A 17616-nucleotide genomic window follows, 5' to 3' on the forward strand; every position below is an offset into this window, starting at 1 on the left:
ATCTCTTTCTTTTCATTTAATCATTATGTGTTGATTTCATCAATCAATTCTGTCTTGCATTATGATCAATTCAGATATGTCATATCCATATAATCATGCCATCAATCTCTGATACATATATATTGACATAACATACTCATGCTCAAAATCAAATAACAGTATCTCAGGTATAATAAATTCATCGATCTCAAATCCGACGATGCAAAACTAATGATGCAAAACCAACAGTAAAATAGCATATATATAATAGTGATCATGTACAGGGATTCTTACCTTTACCGGTGACTGATCCAAACACAGAAATCAATGTTCTTCTTTGATTTATGAATTTTTTTAATAAAATATTCCACTCGATATCATTTGCAGATGATCATCTCTTCGTAATCCTGATCAATATAAAAATCACATATGGAGAAAATTACCGATAATCGACCCTAATACACAGATCGAGGACCTCTCTTAGGATTAACCAAAATTAGGACTTGTCTATGTATTTGGATCTTCCACTGATCCATAAGACTTCTAGAGAGAAAAAATCCATGAAGAGAGAGAAAATTTTAGAGAGAGAAAGTAGAGAGAGAAAGTGGAGAGAAAAACCTTCGTATCCTTCCGATGAGGCAATCATGGTCGAGACCATCAAAGGTCCTATCAGGGTGACTTAATATGAATCAAGTGTTACAAATTTCGAATAGGATCGGACTGGGATCAGATCTACTGCACGAATTTCGGAGCAATCTCAATTCATCATATTTTTAATTCAAATATATCCTAGGGTTCATGATGCAATCAGAGAGGAAGAAAAGATCCTAGAGAGACAAAATCCGTAAAGAGAGAGAAAAGTCTAGAGAGAGAATCTAGAGAGAGAAAATGTAGAGAGAGAAGGTAGAGAGAGGAGAGAGAAAAGAGAGAGAAAGAAGAGAGAAAGGAGAGAGAGAAAAATTCTCTCCTTCTTCTTCTTTTTTATTTTTTTTATTTTATTTTTATTTTTATTTTTCTCTTTCTCTTTTTTCTTTTTTTTTTTTCTTTTCTTTTTCTTTTTCCTTTTTCTTTTCTTTTTCTTTTTCCTTTTTCTTTTCTTTTTCTTTTCTTCCCGCGGCCTCCCTTGGCTGAAACAGGGGAGGATCGTGAGGTCCCCCCCTCGGTGGCTCGGGCTCCGACGGCTTGGCCAGAGATCCGGCAACAGGTGGAGGCGGCGGTGAGCAATGGACGGCCGGCGGTAAGGTTCGGCCGGCAAAAATCAAAAAGAGATCGGAAAACAGGGGATTTTTTGTTCATGGATTTTTCGGCGAAGACGGTGGCCGACGACGAGGCTTTGGGCCAGGGGAGAAAGGAAAGAGGGAGAGGAAGAAGGGGAGGGGCTTACCTTGCTCCGGCGGTTGAGAAAAGCTCCGGCGAACCCCTTTTTCCCATCAAGAACCCGCGGATCCTCTTGGAAGAATCCCTCAATTTCTAAAAAATCTCTCCAAAACCAATTGCAGAGACATAAGGGAGGGAAGGGGGTTTTATAGAGGTGATTTCCTACCTCTAATCGGACTCTATCGATCCGATTTTGCCGGAGACGGGAAGGAAGAAGACTCCGGCTAGGAGTCTTCCTCCTCTGTTTTTTATTTATTATTTTTTTTTAAATCTGGGTTGTTACAGTAATTCTCTGATTAAGTCACTCTGGACTCAGGATCTTCCACTCAAGCTAGGCAAGCTGATTGATGCCAATGCCATTGGAATGATCTTCCAAATATTGTAACTAGTTTCCCCTCTCGGCAGCGGAAGAAAAAAAAAACCCTAAACACCCGAGTCCAGTCCGAAGCTTGATTGGGTTAGCCCAGAGAACAGAACCAAGTACGATTCACGTTGTCGGTCGGACCCACCCGCACGTTCTGGTCTCCGCCGCCTTCTCAAGGCCGCCTCACGCCCTCCTTTACCTACTTACCTCCAACCCAAAGGCCGGACACTGAAGTAACACCCAAATGTACCCCCGAGCGATTAACGTAATACCCGTCTCCTCTTGCCCATTTCTCCAGTCAAACCCGTCCCAGGTTAGGGGTATTCCAGTCTATCTACTCAGAACCGGCGCCCCCCTCACGGTTTCCCCCGATGACGGACTTCGACGACGGCCGGTCAAGATCTCCGCCGGCCGCCGAGGCGGGATCTCCGTCTCGGTGCCGGTCGCTTCGTTCCTCCGCGGCGATCGCTCCGCATCAGTAGGCTTCGATCATCTGCCCCATTCGTAGCTTTCCTTCATTCTCGATTGGGAATTTCTTGATCTCTTCTTGATTCGGGGCAGGTCGGTGTCTCGGCGGAGATGGCGGCGGTGGAGGCGGTGGGAAAGCGTGGCGCGGCGGTGATGGTGACTCTGGCAGCGGCGGCGGCGGCGGCCGCGGCGGTCGCTTTCTCCTTCGGCTCGGCCGTCAAGGCCTCCGCAATCGAGGAAGCATTCGTCAAGGATACCGTATCGTCCCACGATATCGTCATATTCTCCAAGTCCTATTGCCCGTAATCTCTCTCTCACACCTTTATCTATTGTTATCAGGAAGTAATTAAATTTTTCTAGAGAATTTAGGCTGCGATTTGTTCAAGAACAGGATAAAAATTTGGTTTTGATCCAGCCTTTACTATTTACTCTTGGAATTAGGGGGAAGAAGGTTCTTGATAGTTACCCATAGATCCATTTTGAACAGGTCCCGGTTCTCATATGATCTCATGGACAATGAAGCTGTTTCTTAGTGCGTCTCTATTAATTAATGCTTGAAGAGCTTTACTATAATGAATTATGAAAAAATTGTCCATGAAATGCTCTGGAAATATGATTGGGAAAAGTTGTTATCTTAGTTTAATATTCCATTGAAATTAAAAAAATGGTTTTGCAGTTGAATGCGATTGTCAATTTCTATTGGGATTTCGGACTCAGGGTTTCTAGGTAAAGTTTGTAAACATACAAGGCATAAAGTGTTGTATGGATCATTGGAACTAAAAAACGGATGGTGAGAGTATGTGGTATGGAAGTCTGAGATAAGTTTGGCAAAACTAGCAAGGATAGAATCATCATTCATATGCCAGAGGAAGCGTTGAGGATTGCATCTATTGTGAAATTGATGAGGAACTGAATGTCATGGTGTGGTCATGTGAGAAAATTTTGGACTTGTTTAAAAGTGCTGGAAAGGATTGAGAGAACCAAGAAACTTGGATATTTGCTGTAAGGATTTCAACAAGTTTGCTCTAATAGAGGATCAAATCCTTACTGGGAGTGAATGCTGCCGAACAGCTTCTAGAATTACCCAAGTGCATGTGATTAGGCTTCTCCATATTGATCATGAGAATTATTTTACTTAGACTAAAGAAAAATGGCACATTTGCATATAATTAACAACTACAATATTTCATAATCCAGCAAAGTTTCAAAAGAGAAATTGAGGAAAAATGTTGACCGTTAAGCCAATGTCTGAAGTATCTAGAGAGAAAGGCAGGATCCAAAGCAACTGGAATAAAAGTAACTTGATATAATTTTTGACTTTTTGAATAGTTCATGTTGTACTGGTAAATGTGCTTCAAATTCAAAATGCTATCTTTATGCTGGATGCAAGTAGATGGCAAATAAAATTAAATTTTAAACCACTGTTTTCTGATGCAATCATCTATTGTTTTACCATAATTTATCAAGATTACTTGAGAACATAATTTGATTTATTCGTGGTTTTGTTTGAGTTAAGAACTGGAACATATGTTTGGACCATTTGTTCAACAATTGTGTAATGTTGCAATGTCCATGTTGCCTTGGAGGCACTCAAGTACTTGTGTTAAGCATCTGAGCTTGTTATCAAGGAGTGGTGTGCTACGTACAATTTTGTGCTGTGTTTTTCTAGCTGTAGAAGCTCTTACAGGATTCCCATTATCACTGGAAAATGTTCGTCTCATGGTTTCCTTGAAAAGTCATGTCCTACTTTTATTTATTTATTTTGATTCATTTATAGGGATCTGAATGTTATATTGCCCTTTTGTTACTTCAATGAGTGCCAGAGTACACCACCTGAACCTTCTTACTTACTGTTTACTGACACCCCCTCCTCTCTCTAAAAGAATTTTACAATCTTAGCACTTCAAAATCAGTGAACCTGATAAAATGCTCACTTGATAACTGTTTATGTTTATGCATTACTCCGATGCTTAGATTTTGGAAATATTTTCCCTGCTCCCATGCTACCACAGTTGTTGCCGTGCAATAGCCATATCCATGTGGTCATATGATAAATGTCAATATCTAGAAGCTTAGACATGCATGCTTCTCCATGCATGCTGCACCTGATAAGTTGCTCATGCTGCTGCCAATGAATCATACTTGCACCATCAAGTAGCACACATAAGTAGTTAGTTTTATCATTTTCAAAAATGACACTTTCCCTGATAATTTTCTGATTTAATTTTATCTTCTGCTCACCTCAATCTGTCTTAGTAGTTCCCTTTCATTTCCATTACTGTCGTTGGTTGTGGACAGGTATTGCAGAAGAGCAAAAGCTGTTTTCAGAGAATTGAACAAGGTACCACATGTTGTTGAGCTGGACCAGAGAGGTCTGTCTTTCATATCTTCAACAAAGCATGCCTATGGAACAAGTTTCTTTTAGACTAAATGGTTTTGTTGGGTTCCATCTAGTTTACTAATTGGTTACTTTTACAAATTAGAAATCACCCCTCAAAAAAAGGAGTTGCCTAAACAGCGGTAATAGACAAACAATGTGGTTTTGTTAATAATTAATGAAAATCTTGGTGCTTTTACTGTATTATTCCCTATTTCATTAACTTCTGGTGCTGGATCTCGATGCATACTACTGCAATCAAAATTGACTTGAGGAACATCAAACCACAATTCTGAAGAAAACTGTTACACCCATAGCTTTCAATTATACCTTTTCCTCTACACCACAACTGATAGCTTTGGTTGACTTATTTTGGAAAGGAAACATGGTGAGAAGAATTTTGAAGAACTCATGTTGTATGCATTACTAAATTTTTTTTTTGACAATTGTTGCTGTGAGATTTATCCTTTGTAGGTAACATAGGAACAAATTTCTTCAGATTATTGAGAATGTCGTAGTTGCTCTTAATTTTTTTTTCCTGTGCCGAATCACTTGCGAAGTAATTGTGGGGTTATCAAAGTAGCCAAGTCACTCAAATTTTACAATATATTCATGATTGATGCAAAAAACACTTGTACATTCAGATTAAATTGCTATTTCTTGTTGGCTGTGATGGTAATTTTACTGTTCTTTTTGTTCTTGCCCCTATGGTGCCTGTTTTCGACTGAATTAGAAACAAAAACTTTGCTTCTTAATTTGTAATTATCGCCATTCGTCCCAAATTTTTTGTGAAACTATCCAAACTGTTTCCAAACTCAGAATATTTTTTGCCTCTGGCTGAGTTGTTGCGGAAAACAAACTTGTGAACTGGTTGGTATATGATGTTCTAACCAATGCTCAAAGTAATAACATGATCTTGTAAGTCCCTGGTGCAGAGAAAGATTTCCTGTTTTTAGGCTTAAGAGTTTTAACATTTCCTTCTTTAGGTGGCACGGCAGAGATTGTAATAAAAGATATAACAAAGCTTAAATGTGCATCATAGGTGGCCCTAAACAGGAATTGTTGGTGAATGAGGATCTGTAAAGCTAACCTAAATAGTTGGAATAAGGCTTGATGGTTATGTTGTCGTTTAACATTTTGCCTACATTAGCTTTTTTAATATTTCTATGCTGCAAAGATTTATTATACTCTGTTAGCAAATAAATTTTGTATCCTTCCTAATTGTATTCTCGCTTCTTATATATTCTGCAGAAGATGGATCAAATATACAAGATGCCTTAGCTGTTATTGTCGGAAGGCGGACCGTTCCACAAGTGTTTATCAATGGAAAGCACTTGGGTGGCTCTGATGGTAACATACTAGGGTTTACGTCCGGTTTATCCTTTTCCTTTAGTGCACTAACATAGTATTCTAATTTTATTTACATTCTTACTGTGTCAGATACCGTAGAAGCATATGAAAACGGTAGGCTGGCAAAGCTTCTAGGTATTGATGACCTCTGAATCCTCCAATCTGAGAGCATCTATCATTCTCTTTTCCAATTGTATTGTGTGTGATTGTAAGCTGAATGTTCTGCTGCATTTGATGTTGATATTTAAGTGTGTTGACTTAAATGCACACACTCAGTATTGGAAATGTATTTTCCTTTTAAGCAGACTCACGAAGCTACGTTCTTCCTCTGTCACAGTCTTGCCGGTTGGAACTTGAACCATCCGTAGATCCAACAACAGTAAACTGATTACTCTGATACCTTTCAGCTTCAATGCAACCACCTCATAGATGGTGATTACATCTGGATTTAGAGAACGTTTGATTTGCTATTGGAATAGGAATCAGAATGTATCGAAACCAGAATGAAACTGATCAAATCTTTCAAAATATTTGATTCATGATCAAAATCAAAATTAAAATTAGAATAAAAATTTGAATTTTAGATGAGATTAAAAATTGAGTTTTAGATAAATTAAATTATTTTTATTTTATTTTAAAATTAAAATTAAAATAAAATTTATTTTATTAAATAGTTAAAATGATAGATATTTATTTTCATTCTGATTTCAAATCTTAATTTTCTCCGATCAAACACTCTTTTTAGTTAAATTAGATCACTGGACTATTAAAGGAAAGAAGTATTATGCTGTTAAGGTTGGTCCTGTGCGATGGCCTTGGATGGAGTAGCTATAATGGAGGCGTGCGTTATATGCTGGAATTTTTTTTTTTTTGGATATCAGCATTGTAATAATGCCTGCTGATGGTGCCTTGGTAACAGATGCTTTAGCTACAGTTACTGCAATGCATTATGCGACCGTCACTCTTGTCAGCTCAAAATGGTGTGGCGGTAATTCCGTGCTCGTACATGCTGATGAATACGTTATTGGTTCTGCCGTCTCGCCGATCGCCAAGATGGCATCATCAATGTGAAATTCGAATTTGATTCTCAAGGGGTCATCAGACGGACGGTCCTGATGATTCCTCATCTTTCCTAAATTTCCACAGTTTGCGGCGAACCAGTTTTAGTGGGTCAGGCCCGCCTGGGTTGAGCCCTCTCGCGTCCCAGCCCTCGCTTTTATTTATGCCATTCTCCCCGGAGCGGAGCGCCCGAAGCCGAAGAGAGGAGAGGGTGGGGCATGGAGGAAAACCGCAGCGGCAGCGCTGGTTGCCGAAAGAGGAGGAAGAGAGGGAACAAGTCTTCCCTCACGCCTCCACCTCCTCCTCTCGACCTCTCGTCCTTCGACCGCACCATGTTCCCCTTGCTCCTGGCTTCCGCAGCCAACCTCCGCAACCCTCAAGCCCGATCCATTATCAAACGATTCCTCCGCGCCCACCTCGCCCTCCTCACAACAAGAAGAACGGCCCCCTCTTCCCTACCACCCCTCCCCTTCCTCCTTCCCCAAAGCTTTCTCGCTTTCCTTCCTCTCCTCCTCGCGAGCAGGTATACTCTCTCTCTCTCTCTCTCTCTCTCTCTCTGTATCTATCTATCTATCTCTCCTCTCAATCCATGAGGATAATTATGATAAGGATTCCCTTTTGCTTTGGTTGATAAGATGCTCTTCTGTGGCTGCGCTGAGCGCAGAGGTGGTCGGTGCCGCGGCACTCTGGTCTCTCGAGGCGAACACGATGATAGCATCCGATGATGAGGTCATTAAGTGTTTGGTGTGGGCACTGGGGAGCAGGAGCCGTCGAGTGGCCGAGGCAGTCTGTAATGCTATTATGGATCTTTCTAGTTCTCCGATTGGGAGGGAGCGGCTCCGACATTCGTTTGCTATTGAGAGGCTATTGTAAGGATCTCTGCCGCCACTGTGCACTGTGGTCTCTTATCTTCTTATCTTCTGGCATTTTCAATGTTACAAGATGACAGATTTTTCTCTCTCAGCTGACATAACATATTTTTCCGAATTTTTAGAGAATTGTAAAGAATTCAGATACTTTATACGATTGATTACTAAAGAATCGAACTCTCCACTGTGGTTCTGTTCTTTCATCGGATGTTTCTGAATAATGCTCCACTATGCTTGTAATTGCTGTGCTTACTTTCTGTGTGTGTGGGTCTGATGGACCACTTCATGATGAGTTCTTTTTCAAGTTCTTTCTTGATCTTTTTAGGCTTTTCCAAGTGGAAATCGAAATCCATCTGGAGCAGTGCTCATAGATTGCATAAATTCGATTTCTGGAATTTACTTTAATTTAGAAATGGATATGCACGCTGAACCTAGCATCTTGTAATCGAAGCTGTAAGGACTTTGGGGCATGGACCATAGCATATTGCTCATGCCAAGTTAAATTTTTCCCTGGAGAGTCACAAAGGCCTATGCCTACTGAGAGTGGAATTGGTTTTCACATTTAGGGACTTCTTGGGAAAACCCTGACTGGAGATAATGAAGAAAGAGACACAACAGGATAGAGGGAGGGAGATGTGGGGTGTCACAGGGCCTCATCCTTGCAGGATGAAAAGAAAGACCTCTCGAGGTCTTTTCTTTTTAAACCCCTAAGGATCGGGTCCATGATTCCCATGCTCTCCCTCTCCCTTCTCCCTTCTCCCTCTCACTCGAGGTCTTTTTTTTTTTTCCCCATCTCACAGGGATCAAGCCTTTGATCCCCAGCCTCTCCCTTCTCCCTCTCCCTCTATTCTTCCAATTCGATGCAATTTCTCTGCCCATCTCACCAGCTCTAGGATTTTGCCAAACAGCCCCTCATAATGTATTGGTGTTTTCTATGCAAGTTGCATCATTTACAAATTCAGTTCATGGATTTTTTTTCATAGCACCAATAAAAACTTTTTATTTTGCATTTCTATCTAGCAACCTCAGTCATGGTCCAGTCAAGCCTGACTTTTACATGCCAAAACATTTTATTGTATTACTTGTTGTTCTTGTTGTGGTTGTAGCTGTTGGTAACACTTTTTTTAAAAATGTGTTGATTTGACTTAACTTCTTGTAGATGTTCATTTTGTCAGATGGCAGCAACTCCTCTATATATTGATATTTTTCACATGGTAAAGAAAGAAAGCAGTGACTCTTCCAATATAGGGTCCATGAGAGATAGTATTCTAGTGTTAATCCTTGATGCAGCAGTAGTCCTCATCAATACTTGCAGTGAGGAATTCTTGGACCAAATCCCGAAGGAATTAGTCAGACGATTTCTGCCTTTTTTGAGGGCACTGTGGGGCAAGATTCGATGTTTGGAATTACCAAGTAATTACAGTCAGCAGAAAAGCTTCTTGTGCATTACAAAGTATGATCTTGCTGTAACTATTTTTAGGCTTTCCATGAATCAAGCTGACCATGCAACTTGGGGATCTGATAAGGTCAGGATAAGTATATTTGGAGGAAAAGAATCTGACTTTGAAAATTTTGTCCTGAACTACTGGGAGAATTCACCGCTTATACTAAGTGGGGCATCCAAGAATTTGGAGAAGGATAATAATATTTTCAGTTCTTTGATCCATTCCTTTGTTCCTAAAATGACTGATGATGCCCTTGACTCAATTTTACCAGGGCTGGTTTCATGTCCGCCTATTGCTTCAGATGAAATAGACATTAATTGTTTTCTGAATGAGGTGAATGGTTCACTGGGTTCTCCAATTATGTACGGACAGGACATTAGGATTTTGAAAACACAGGAACTAACCACTGGGTCCTTGAATAAAGATGTGAAAAAAGAGCTGCACCTTTTTAAGATTGATGCTGGTCCAATATTTATAGATGCAGACAATGTCCAGAAGAGTAAAGAGGCATTTAGGGATGGTTATACAATTGCCCTGAGGGGTATGGAGTTTCGGTCTGATAAAATTGCTGCTATTGCAGAAGGGTTAGCAGATCTGTTTGGTCAGCCATCTGTAGGGGCCAATTTGTATATGACGCCTCCTGGATCTCAAGGTCTGGCCAAACATTATGATGACCACTGCGTGTTTGTATGCCAACTTTTTGGGTGCAAGCAATGGATCATTTCACCTCGTCCAACTTCTATACTGCCCAGGTTATATGACCCTATTGGCAGCTCGCATGGTCCAGAGAGCAGCATGTGTGGAAGCATGCAGATTTTACTCAAAGAAGGGGACATTTTGTATATTCCTCGAGGTTATCCTCATGAAGCTCATACGGTCATTGATGAGTATGAATCTGGGAGTAAAGCATCTAATGACTTTTCCTTGCATTTGACACTTGCTGTTGAGGTTGAGCCTCCTTTTGAGTAAGTATTTTTTTGATTATGGTTTCAAATTCTTGTTGATATTGATTTAAGGCTCTAATCTCTTGTTGTAAGGCAGTAAGTTTAATGTTGATTGCTACTATTTGTAAACACCAACCAGGTAGTTCTATATAAGTGCAATCTTACCATTACAAATAAGCAGTATGCCCATAAATTAGGGTTGGCTTGTGGCTGCACATAAACATAAGTGACTATTATCACCCCATTAGTTTAGGCCGGCATGTGGATATCATCATTCTCCAGAATTGTTATTTGAATTAGAGAGAATTTCTCTGCATTGATCTGCATTGCATTGAATGCACGAACTCAGTTGGATGTCTCATATCAATGATTTATAGATAAAGGGTACTCGACCTCTTGAGAATTTCTATGTTGAGAACACGTTAGAAATGCAAAGAAGGGAGCTGCAAAATCTTTATCTTCCATTAGTATATAACATTTGATTTAACCACTAGTTAAAATGGATGTGGTAAAACAAGGAAGGATAGATTAAGAAATGAATATATTAGAGGAGCTGTAGGAATTGCATAAATTAAGGACAAAATGATGGAAAATTGATCAAGATGGTACAACGAAAATTTGAGGCTCCTTTAAGAAGTGATACTTTAGTTTGTGTTGAAGGTTGTAAAGCAAAGAAGAGGAAGATCCAAATTAATATGAATGATAGTAAGAATATGGAGAAAATTGGAATAACATCAAAGGAAGCCGAATTTAGGAGTACTTGGCGAATGAGGATGCATAAATCTGACTCCAAATAGTTGGGAAAAGGTGAGATGATTATGATTACGGTTATGATTTAACTACTTCTAGTTGTTGTATGCCTAAGTAGATCATGCTTTATAATTATTAGTTCTCTATAGTTTTGCTAGCCAATTGGTGCCATTATGCATGTTTCCTTGTAGGTGCTGAGTCACCTTCCACTGTTCTTAATTATTAATTTGTACTTAGTCGCATCATGAGTTATAAGTGTTTTGGTTATTTGGATTGTTGTATACTCATGAGCAGCTTTGTTGCAGGTGGGAAGGTTTTGCTCATGTTGCTCTTCATGATTGGAATGAGAAGCAGAAGCAAGCATCATGTCAATGTTTTGATTCTAAACTAGAAATTTCAAGAACTATGCTTGCACTTCTGCTGCATGTTGCAATCAGGCTGATCTCTGATCATGATCCTATCTTCAGGAAGGCTTGCATGGTTGCTGCAAAACATTGGTCTGCTGATACTGATAAGGACTTTCATGTACAGATGCTTTTGTTGAGCCAAAGAGCTACATTTGGTTACATAATTAATAGAATTCATGCTAGCTCCAATTATATAGAGGCATTCAGGATCATAGAAACAGTTGTTCAGGAAAGAAACGATGATTCCTTGCAATGGATGAGATGGCTTCAGCATCTGCCTCAGCATGGAGATGTTGATGAAAAACTTGATTTCAATAATCTGTTGGGAGTGCTTGATGACCTTATTGTGTTGTATAATGAGGATAATAAGAAGGCTATGGTTGAATTTGCTCACTTCAAGTCCAAATTTTGTAGGTATGTCATATTTGAAGATGCATGTAAAAGCTTTGTTATACTGCTGGAGAAGTATAGAAAGACTAGGAAACAATATATGCAAGGGATGTGGTCACTCCATTGTAAAAACAGTTAGTGATAACTGTGATATTGTTCTCTGTGATCCAGGATTTCACATCTATTTATGTTAAATTAGTGACTTGTATATATGCGAGTGTAGGACCTGAGAAGTTCAATCATTCAACTTACGAATGTCCTCAATTGTTGGGCAGCTGTAAAACAATGACAGGCACCAATGTCATAAAAGAACTACATTTTTGGTTAACTTTTAAAGCTTGCTCAACTGCTGGAGTTGCATAGTTGCATTCGTTGTTCTAACATTGTATGGGGCACGCGACATGAGCTGAGGATGCGGTATCAGGATAATTTATTTGGATTTGGTAGTAGTTCTGGATATTGTGAGCTGGGTAAACACTCAAGTGGTTGAATCAGACAGTGGTTGCCCTTTCAATATCAGTATAATTTGGTTGGCTTGTGCTTTATCAGTGTTTCCCCATGAATCAAGAGTAACAAAAATACTGAATCAACTCAGTTCTTTTAAGGCATCAGATTGAACATGATAAATTTGGCAACCATATATGCCTTGAATTTCTCTTAAAACCATAATTAGAAAAAAAGTGGCACAGATGCACAGAAAATGAGCATTGGTTTTGAAGGCTGCAAAGGCATCATGGCATACTGCTATTGGGTGTATGATTTGCTGGATCTGAAGAGTGAACTTTGAATATGTTGCTGTTACCGGAACTGTTGTTTTGTTCATGGGAGTGAGCAGTACTGTTTGCAGAGATGCCTACATTCATTAGGTGGCCATCCCAGCTCCAAGGTATGGAAAGCTTTATTATATGCCATTTAGTGTGCATCTATCTAGTTATGTGGATTGCAGATGTTTCAACTAAATATGTAATCATCAAACTGAAATATTTGAAGTAGCAAGTCTGAGCTTTAATTGCAGAAGTATTTGAAGCGAGAAGCACATAGAGATACATTTTTCGCTTGAATTGTTGATTATTCTAGTTCTAAGATAACTTTAGGAAAATATGAAATTTTGATTGGAGATGGGTATCTGCTTTTTGTGATGCTACAATCATAAGATGAGAGCTGTTGATTGGAAATTAAACTTTTGTTATACCTTTGATGACTCCAGTGAACTTTAAGTACATAAAGGTATTTTATTGGCAATGTTCATTTGCAAAATATATCCCAGAACAAATTCTTTTATTTGTCATGAAGTCTTGATTATGGCCAACTAGATTTTATCTGCTGTTCATTTGGATATACCAAAATTAAGGGAATTCATGTGGGCATTACTTATTTAAGTCATGATGAGGAAAGATATGGACCAGATATTATTGAATATTAGCATCATACTTTATAAGAGGTTAAAATATATATGTCTTAGGTATATTCATTTTTTCATCAGATTTGGGCAATTGGCACAAAGTCTTGAGGAGGTCATTATCTTTTATTTGGACTAGGTAATTCTACTGAGTGTGTCGCCCTCCCTTTTTCAATTTCTTTCTTCCTATTCTGCAATAATTGGTAAAATGCACAAATTTGCTTCAGTTTTAACTGGATTAGGTTAAGATCCAATGTGGTTTAATCTGATGACAGAGAGACTAGTCAAAACTGTAATTGCAAGCTGCCATGATATACTCCCTGCAAGCCTGCAGGGTTTGCAACGAATTCAAGAGAATCTTTAGATAATTGATAAACCCAATTGCTGGTCAAACTCTACTTTTGTTGAGATCACAGCTTTATGCCCTGCTTTCTTGTGTAGTGAATTATCTGAAATGAGCAGGATGTCACAACCCAATTCCCGGACAGGATGGAGGTTTGTGTTTATGTTGGTTGAGGTATTTGGCAGGAAAGTCTCTGTCATTCTAAAAGATATTTCTTGCACAGAAACCTGCTGACTTTGAATTTTTTGCTCGGCTTGCGAAAGGTTCATGAGAATTATGATTTTGTCATATTCGGTTAGCGATTCTGTGAGCAAAGTTTTGCTATATTCTGCATGATTAACTTGGGTATGGTTTTGCTTCACCACAATCACATTATGCGGTTGTGTATGGCTAAGAGGCAATTCTCATGTTGGTGTTGAAAGGATGTTGTAGTTAAAGAGCATATGAGCTGGCTGGGTAATGCAGAGTCAGAATTTCTTTTATGAATTCCAAAATGTAAATGCTGTAGTCCTGCAGTGCTATAACCTTGCATTTTAAAAGTGCAGCCTTCAGCAGTACATATATCCTTGAAGAATGGTACATCAGAGGATCCATGAAGAATGGTACATCAGAGGAATGGTTCGTTACCCTTTTAGATGCACTTTTTCTGTGGAAATGAGGCAAAGCAAGGGCTATGGTCTGGGATGCTTGGGCTTGGGCAGTGGAGAAGGATGTGTTGTCACTGCATGGTAATCTGCACTGTAAACTAGCCCTCCCTCGTCATCACCTTTGTGCTCTCCACCAGTAGAACCTTCCTTGGCTTCTGATTTCTTCATTCCATGAGGTATCTGTTACCAGTTGTAATTTTAAATTGTCTTTTTTTTTTTTTGTGATAAAACTCAGAAACTCATCAACTAACCTTGGCTTTCCGTTCTTCTGATGGCTTTGATTCCAGAAAATCTAGCTCCTTCCCAAGCCGCCTGCTTAGAATTTGGTTTATTATGGTTGGAGATACAGAGGGTGGACTATCTGTGGATGGCTGGTGGGAATGATATATGGCCAGCATGAGAGCACACAAAATTACCACACACAGCAGCTGCTTCATGTTGGTGGCTTGAAGAACTCTTGGTGGGGTGGAAGAAATCGTTGAGTGGGCAATATCAACTGGATGGTGGAGAGATGTCAATTATTGAAGCAATGGGAAGAGAACATGATTGTGGGCATGTTCTGGATCCTGCTGTACCTATGAAATGGTGGCAGAACTAGGCCCCAAATTGACCTTTATCACTGTTGTCTGTCCTAGCCTCTGACCTCTACCTACTTTCCCCTATGCTGGTGGATAAGTTAAGCAAATGTATCCGGCTGATATCAGGACCCTGGCCCAACCCAAATTGGTTTCAGGTCTATCTTTCAGCTTCCATGTTCTTATTTATCTTCAGGTTTGTGTTAGGTCTGAATTTTATAAGTTAGGCACCACTTTTTGAAGCATACTTAACATGGAGCTTAATGTGTGGTTGGTGATATTATGTGTGGGTGTGTATGGTAAAGTTGATGACATTTCTCTTTTTTTCTTTCTTTTTTTTTTTGTGGTGATGACAGGGACTATGATGTATTATGGGTGGTGGAGACAACAAGACCACTCAAGAAGATGCCTTTGTCCATGTCTTTGTCTTCAACCAATCACAGAGGAGTTATCACAGACTGGCCAAACTTGATATTTTAATAATCGGTACAGACAGCAGTCTCTTAGGGAGTCTCATGAAGGAACGAAAATTGTGGAGTTTATTCTTCTTTCCTTTGGTTCCATATTCCGACTGTCCTATCCTTTTGCTCTGCTCAGAAAAAAATGTCCTTATCCTTGTCTTTTACAAATATTATGTTGAATGTTGGATTATTCTGCCTATAACATTATATTTTCGATAACTTCATTCAGAGTGTTGTATTTAGTTATCTGAAAAAAATGATTTTTCATTGTTTATCACATGGTTCAAATTTCAGGGTTGAAGAGAGAGATGACTTTGATGACCGTATGTTAGATTCAGAAAGTATACCCCATGGCGTTAAGTTGTTATCTTTTTGGATGAGGCAAATGTCTCTTTTTTGAGGGCATATGATCCGTCTACAAAATTTGGCATCATTTTTTAGCAGCACTAGATTACAAGCCCGGAGCACTCCAGTAAAAATTGTAACATTGAAGCATGTACTGCTGCTGCTGCTGCTGCTGCTGCTTCTTCTTCTGTCATAGGGCTTAGTTGAATGCTTTAACGGAAGAGACTGAACCTCATCCTTTTTCACTCTATACCTCTTGGCTTTAACCAGAATCGAACCCTCAGCTTTTTGCCCAAGTGGTAAAAGATGACACCTGCTCAAGCGCTCATTGATCATATTGTATCACCTTGTAGGAAAGCAGATAAAGTGAACCTATATATAGATTCTTCAAATTCCGAATTGAATATGCTTAGTAAATGGTTTTAAAACTTGGAGGATGGAGTGGGTTTAGTCATACATTTAGAAAATTTAGAGTGGATTAGCTCAACTTGTATCAAATATACTACTCTTGATCTACATGGAACAAATTTAATCAAGTTGGGCAGTTGATTTATCTTTATTTTTGTAATAAAAAAATGTGATCAAGTTGCATGCATGTTGTTAGGAGAATGAAAAGGAGATGAGGGAAAATCCCACAAGGTATAATTAACCTGTCCTTTTGACTCCAATTTTGTTTTTCTGAGAGAAAGGGAGAGATGCCCACCAGCACCAAGTAATTATCAAGGTCCCAATTCTTGGTGATACATATCGGGATAAGACCATTGGGACAAGTCCCTATCTTATTGGATTCGGTTCTCAACTCCTTAAATAGAACTTTGTTCCACTTGGTCTAATTTTATAAACTTCAGTCATTGGAGAAATAAAGGATTCGGATCATCTCCATTCTCGACTTGGACCAGAGAGGGTTCGTCTGCCAATTATAGCCGTCTATGATTGGCATGATGATCGTGATTGGAAGAGGCAGACAAGCCCTCTCCAGTCCAAGTCAGAACTATTGAGGAATTATCCTGATCGCCTGGGAGTTTGGTGTCGCTTGAGGAAGTCAATCCCAGTAAAATTAAATCACTAAGTGATTAATAGAGTCGTAATAGAAGCCTATTGTCACCAAAATGCTTGTGAAAGGAACTGAAATTGAGTGGTTTGAACTTTTGAATATTTACTCTTGGCTTATTTTTGGACAGGAGAAAAGGTACATGCAAACTCCAATGCTCGATAGCCAAAGACTTGGACCAAAAGAGCCTACCGAAGACCAGTCACATGTACACCAATTATGCCTTACATTCTACGCTATGAGGATGATTAATGTGTCAAACACTTAAAAACTTTGCCTTACACCAAGTTTTATCTGAATAAATGTAAATAGATAGAAACAAAGCTGCTTGCATGATTATACGTCCAGCTCAATTAATGCTTACATTGCCATATACGTTAAATCGTACTCGTGTAAATGCTCATCAAAAGGCTGGAAAACGCAAGATATCGCAAATGCTGGGTTTCCCATCCTGGATTGCCGTGCGATTGGTGCCCCTCGAAGGACATGTAGCAGGTTAGGAAGCCGTCCACTACGCTGTTGATCGGTGCCAGGAAACTTCCATTTGGCTGGAAGGTGATTCCAATGACTGGCCAACTGGATCCCTTAATGTCACGGCATGACGTCCAGAGTGGGGGCTAACTCCTTGCTAGGTATTAGGATCGTTATAGTACGGAAAAAAAACATCGAGTTAGTTTCGTATTGATTGAAGTAAAAAAAAAAAAAAAATTTAATTTATATAATAAAAAATTATTTTTTATATAAAATATTTTTTAAAAAATAAAATTATGAAATTCAAAAATAATCCATATAATTTCTAAACTATGAAGCCATAAATTAAAACGGACAATACCTTATATACCCAGTCATGATCCCTTGATCGCAATATTGGTGCTAGAAGGACGGTATCATCCTCAATAGACTGTGGGGTTTCTTTTACTTAAACATCACTTTGTCGAGATACATAGACTCGATCTATGGAGTACGCAGATTCTCCTTTACTCGAAAAGTTATGTTGTGGTGTAGAAGAAAGGACA

General features: G+C 39.2%; 2 protein-coding genes across 5 annotated transcripts; both read left to right on the top strand.

Moving 5' to 3' along the window:
• The first annotated feature begins 1906 nt into the window (after window positions 1-1906).
• LOC105049182 (uncharacterized) lies at window positions 1907-6225 on the top strand. Its single transcript, XM_010928749.3, has 5 exons — window positions 1907-2198; window positions 2282-2490; window positions 4487-4560; window positions 5817-5915; window positions 6006-6225. Exons 1-5 carry the CDS (start codon window positions 1965-1967, stop codon window positions 6065-6067), a joined length of 678 nt encoding a protein of 225 aa, XP_010927051.1. The 5' UTR covers window positions 1907-1964; the 3' UTR covers window positions 6068-6225.
• Window positions 6226-6815: 590 nt separating this feature from the next.
• Window positions 6816-15794, top strand: LOC105049185 (uncharacterized). Of its 4 annotated transcripts, XM_029265758.2 has the most exons (8): window positions 6816-7497; window positions 7610-7843; window positions 9003-10253; window positions 11288-12665; window positions 14067-14344; window positions 14456-14939; window positions 15100-15229; window positions 15499-15794. In XM_029265758.2, the coding sequence occupies exons 1-4, from the start codon at window positions 7193-7195 to the stop codon at window positions 11916-11918; spliced, it is 2421 nt and encodes an 806-aa protein (XP_029121591.2). In that variant the 5' UTR covers window positions 6816-7192; the 3' UTR covers window positions 11919-12665; window positions 14067-14344; window positions 14456-14939; window positions 15100-15229; window positions 15499-15794. The 4 variants fall into 4 exon arrangements, with proteins under 4 accessions (XP_029121591.2, XP_073116746.1, XP_010927052.2 ...); XM_073260645.1 differs by lacking the exon at window positions 15499-15794 and having other exon boundaries at window positions 13263-14344; window positions 15100-15476; XM_010928750.4 differs by lacking the exon at window positions 15499-15794 and having other exon boundaries at window positions 15100-15476.
• Window positions 15795-17616: the final 1822 nt, after the last annotated feature.

This window comes from Elaeis guineensis, chromosome 7, assembly GCF_000442705.2.
Source record: "Elaeis guineensis isolate ETL-2024a chromosome 7, EG11, whole genome shotgun sequence".
NCBI classification, from domain to species: domain Eukaryota; kingdom Viridiplantae; phylum Streptophyta; class Magnoliopsida; order Arecales; family Arecaceae; genus Elaeis; species Elaeis guineensis.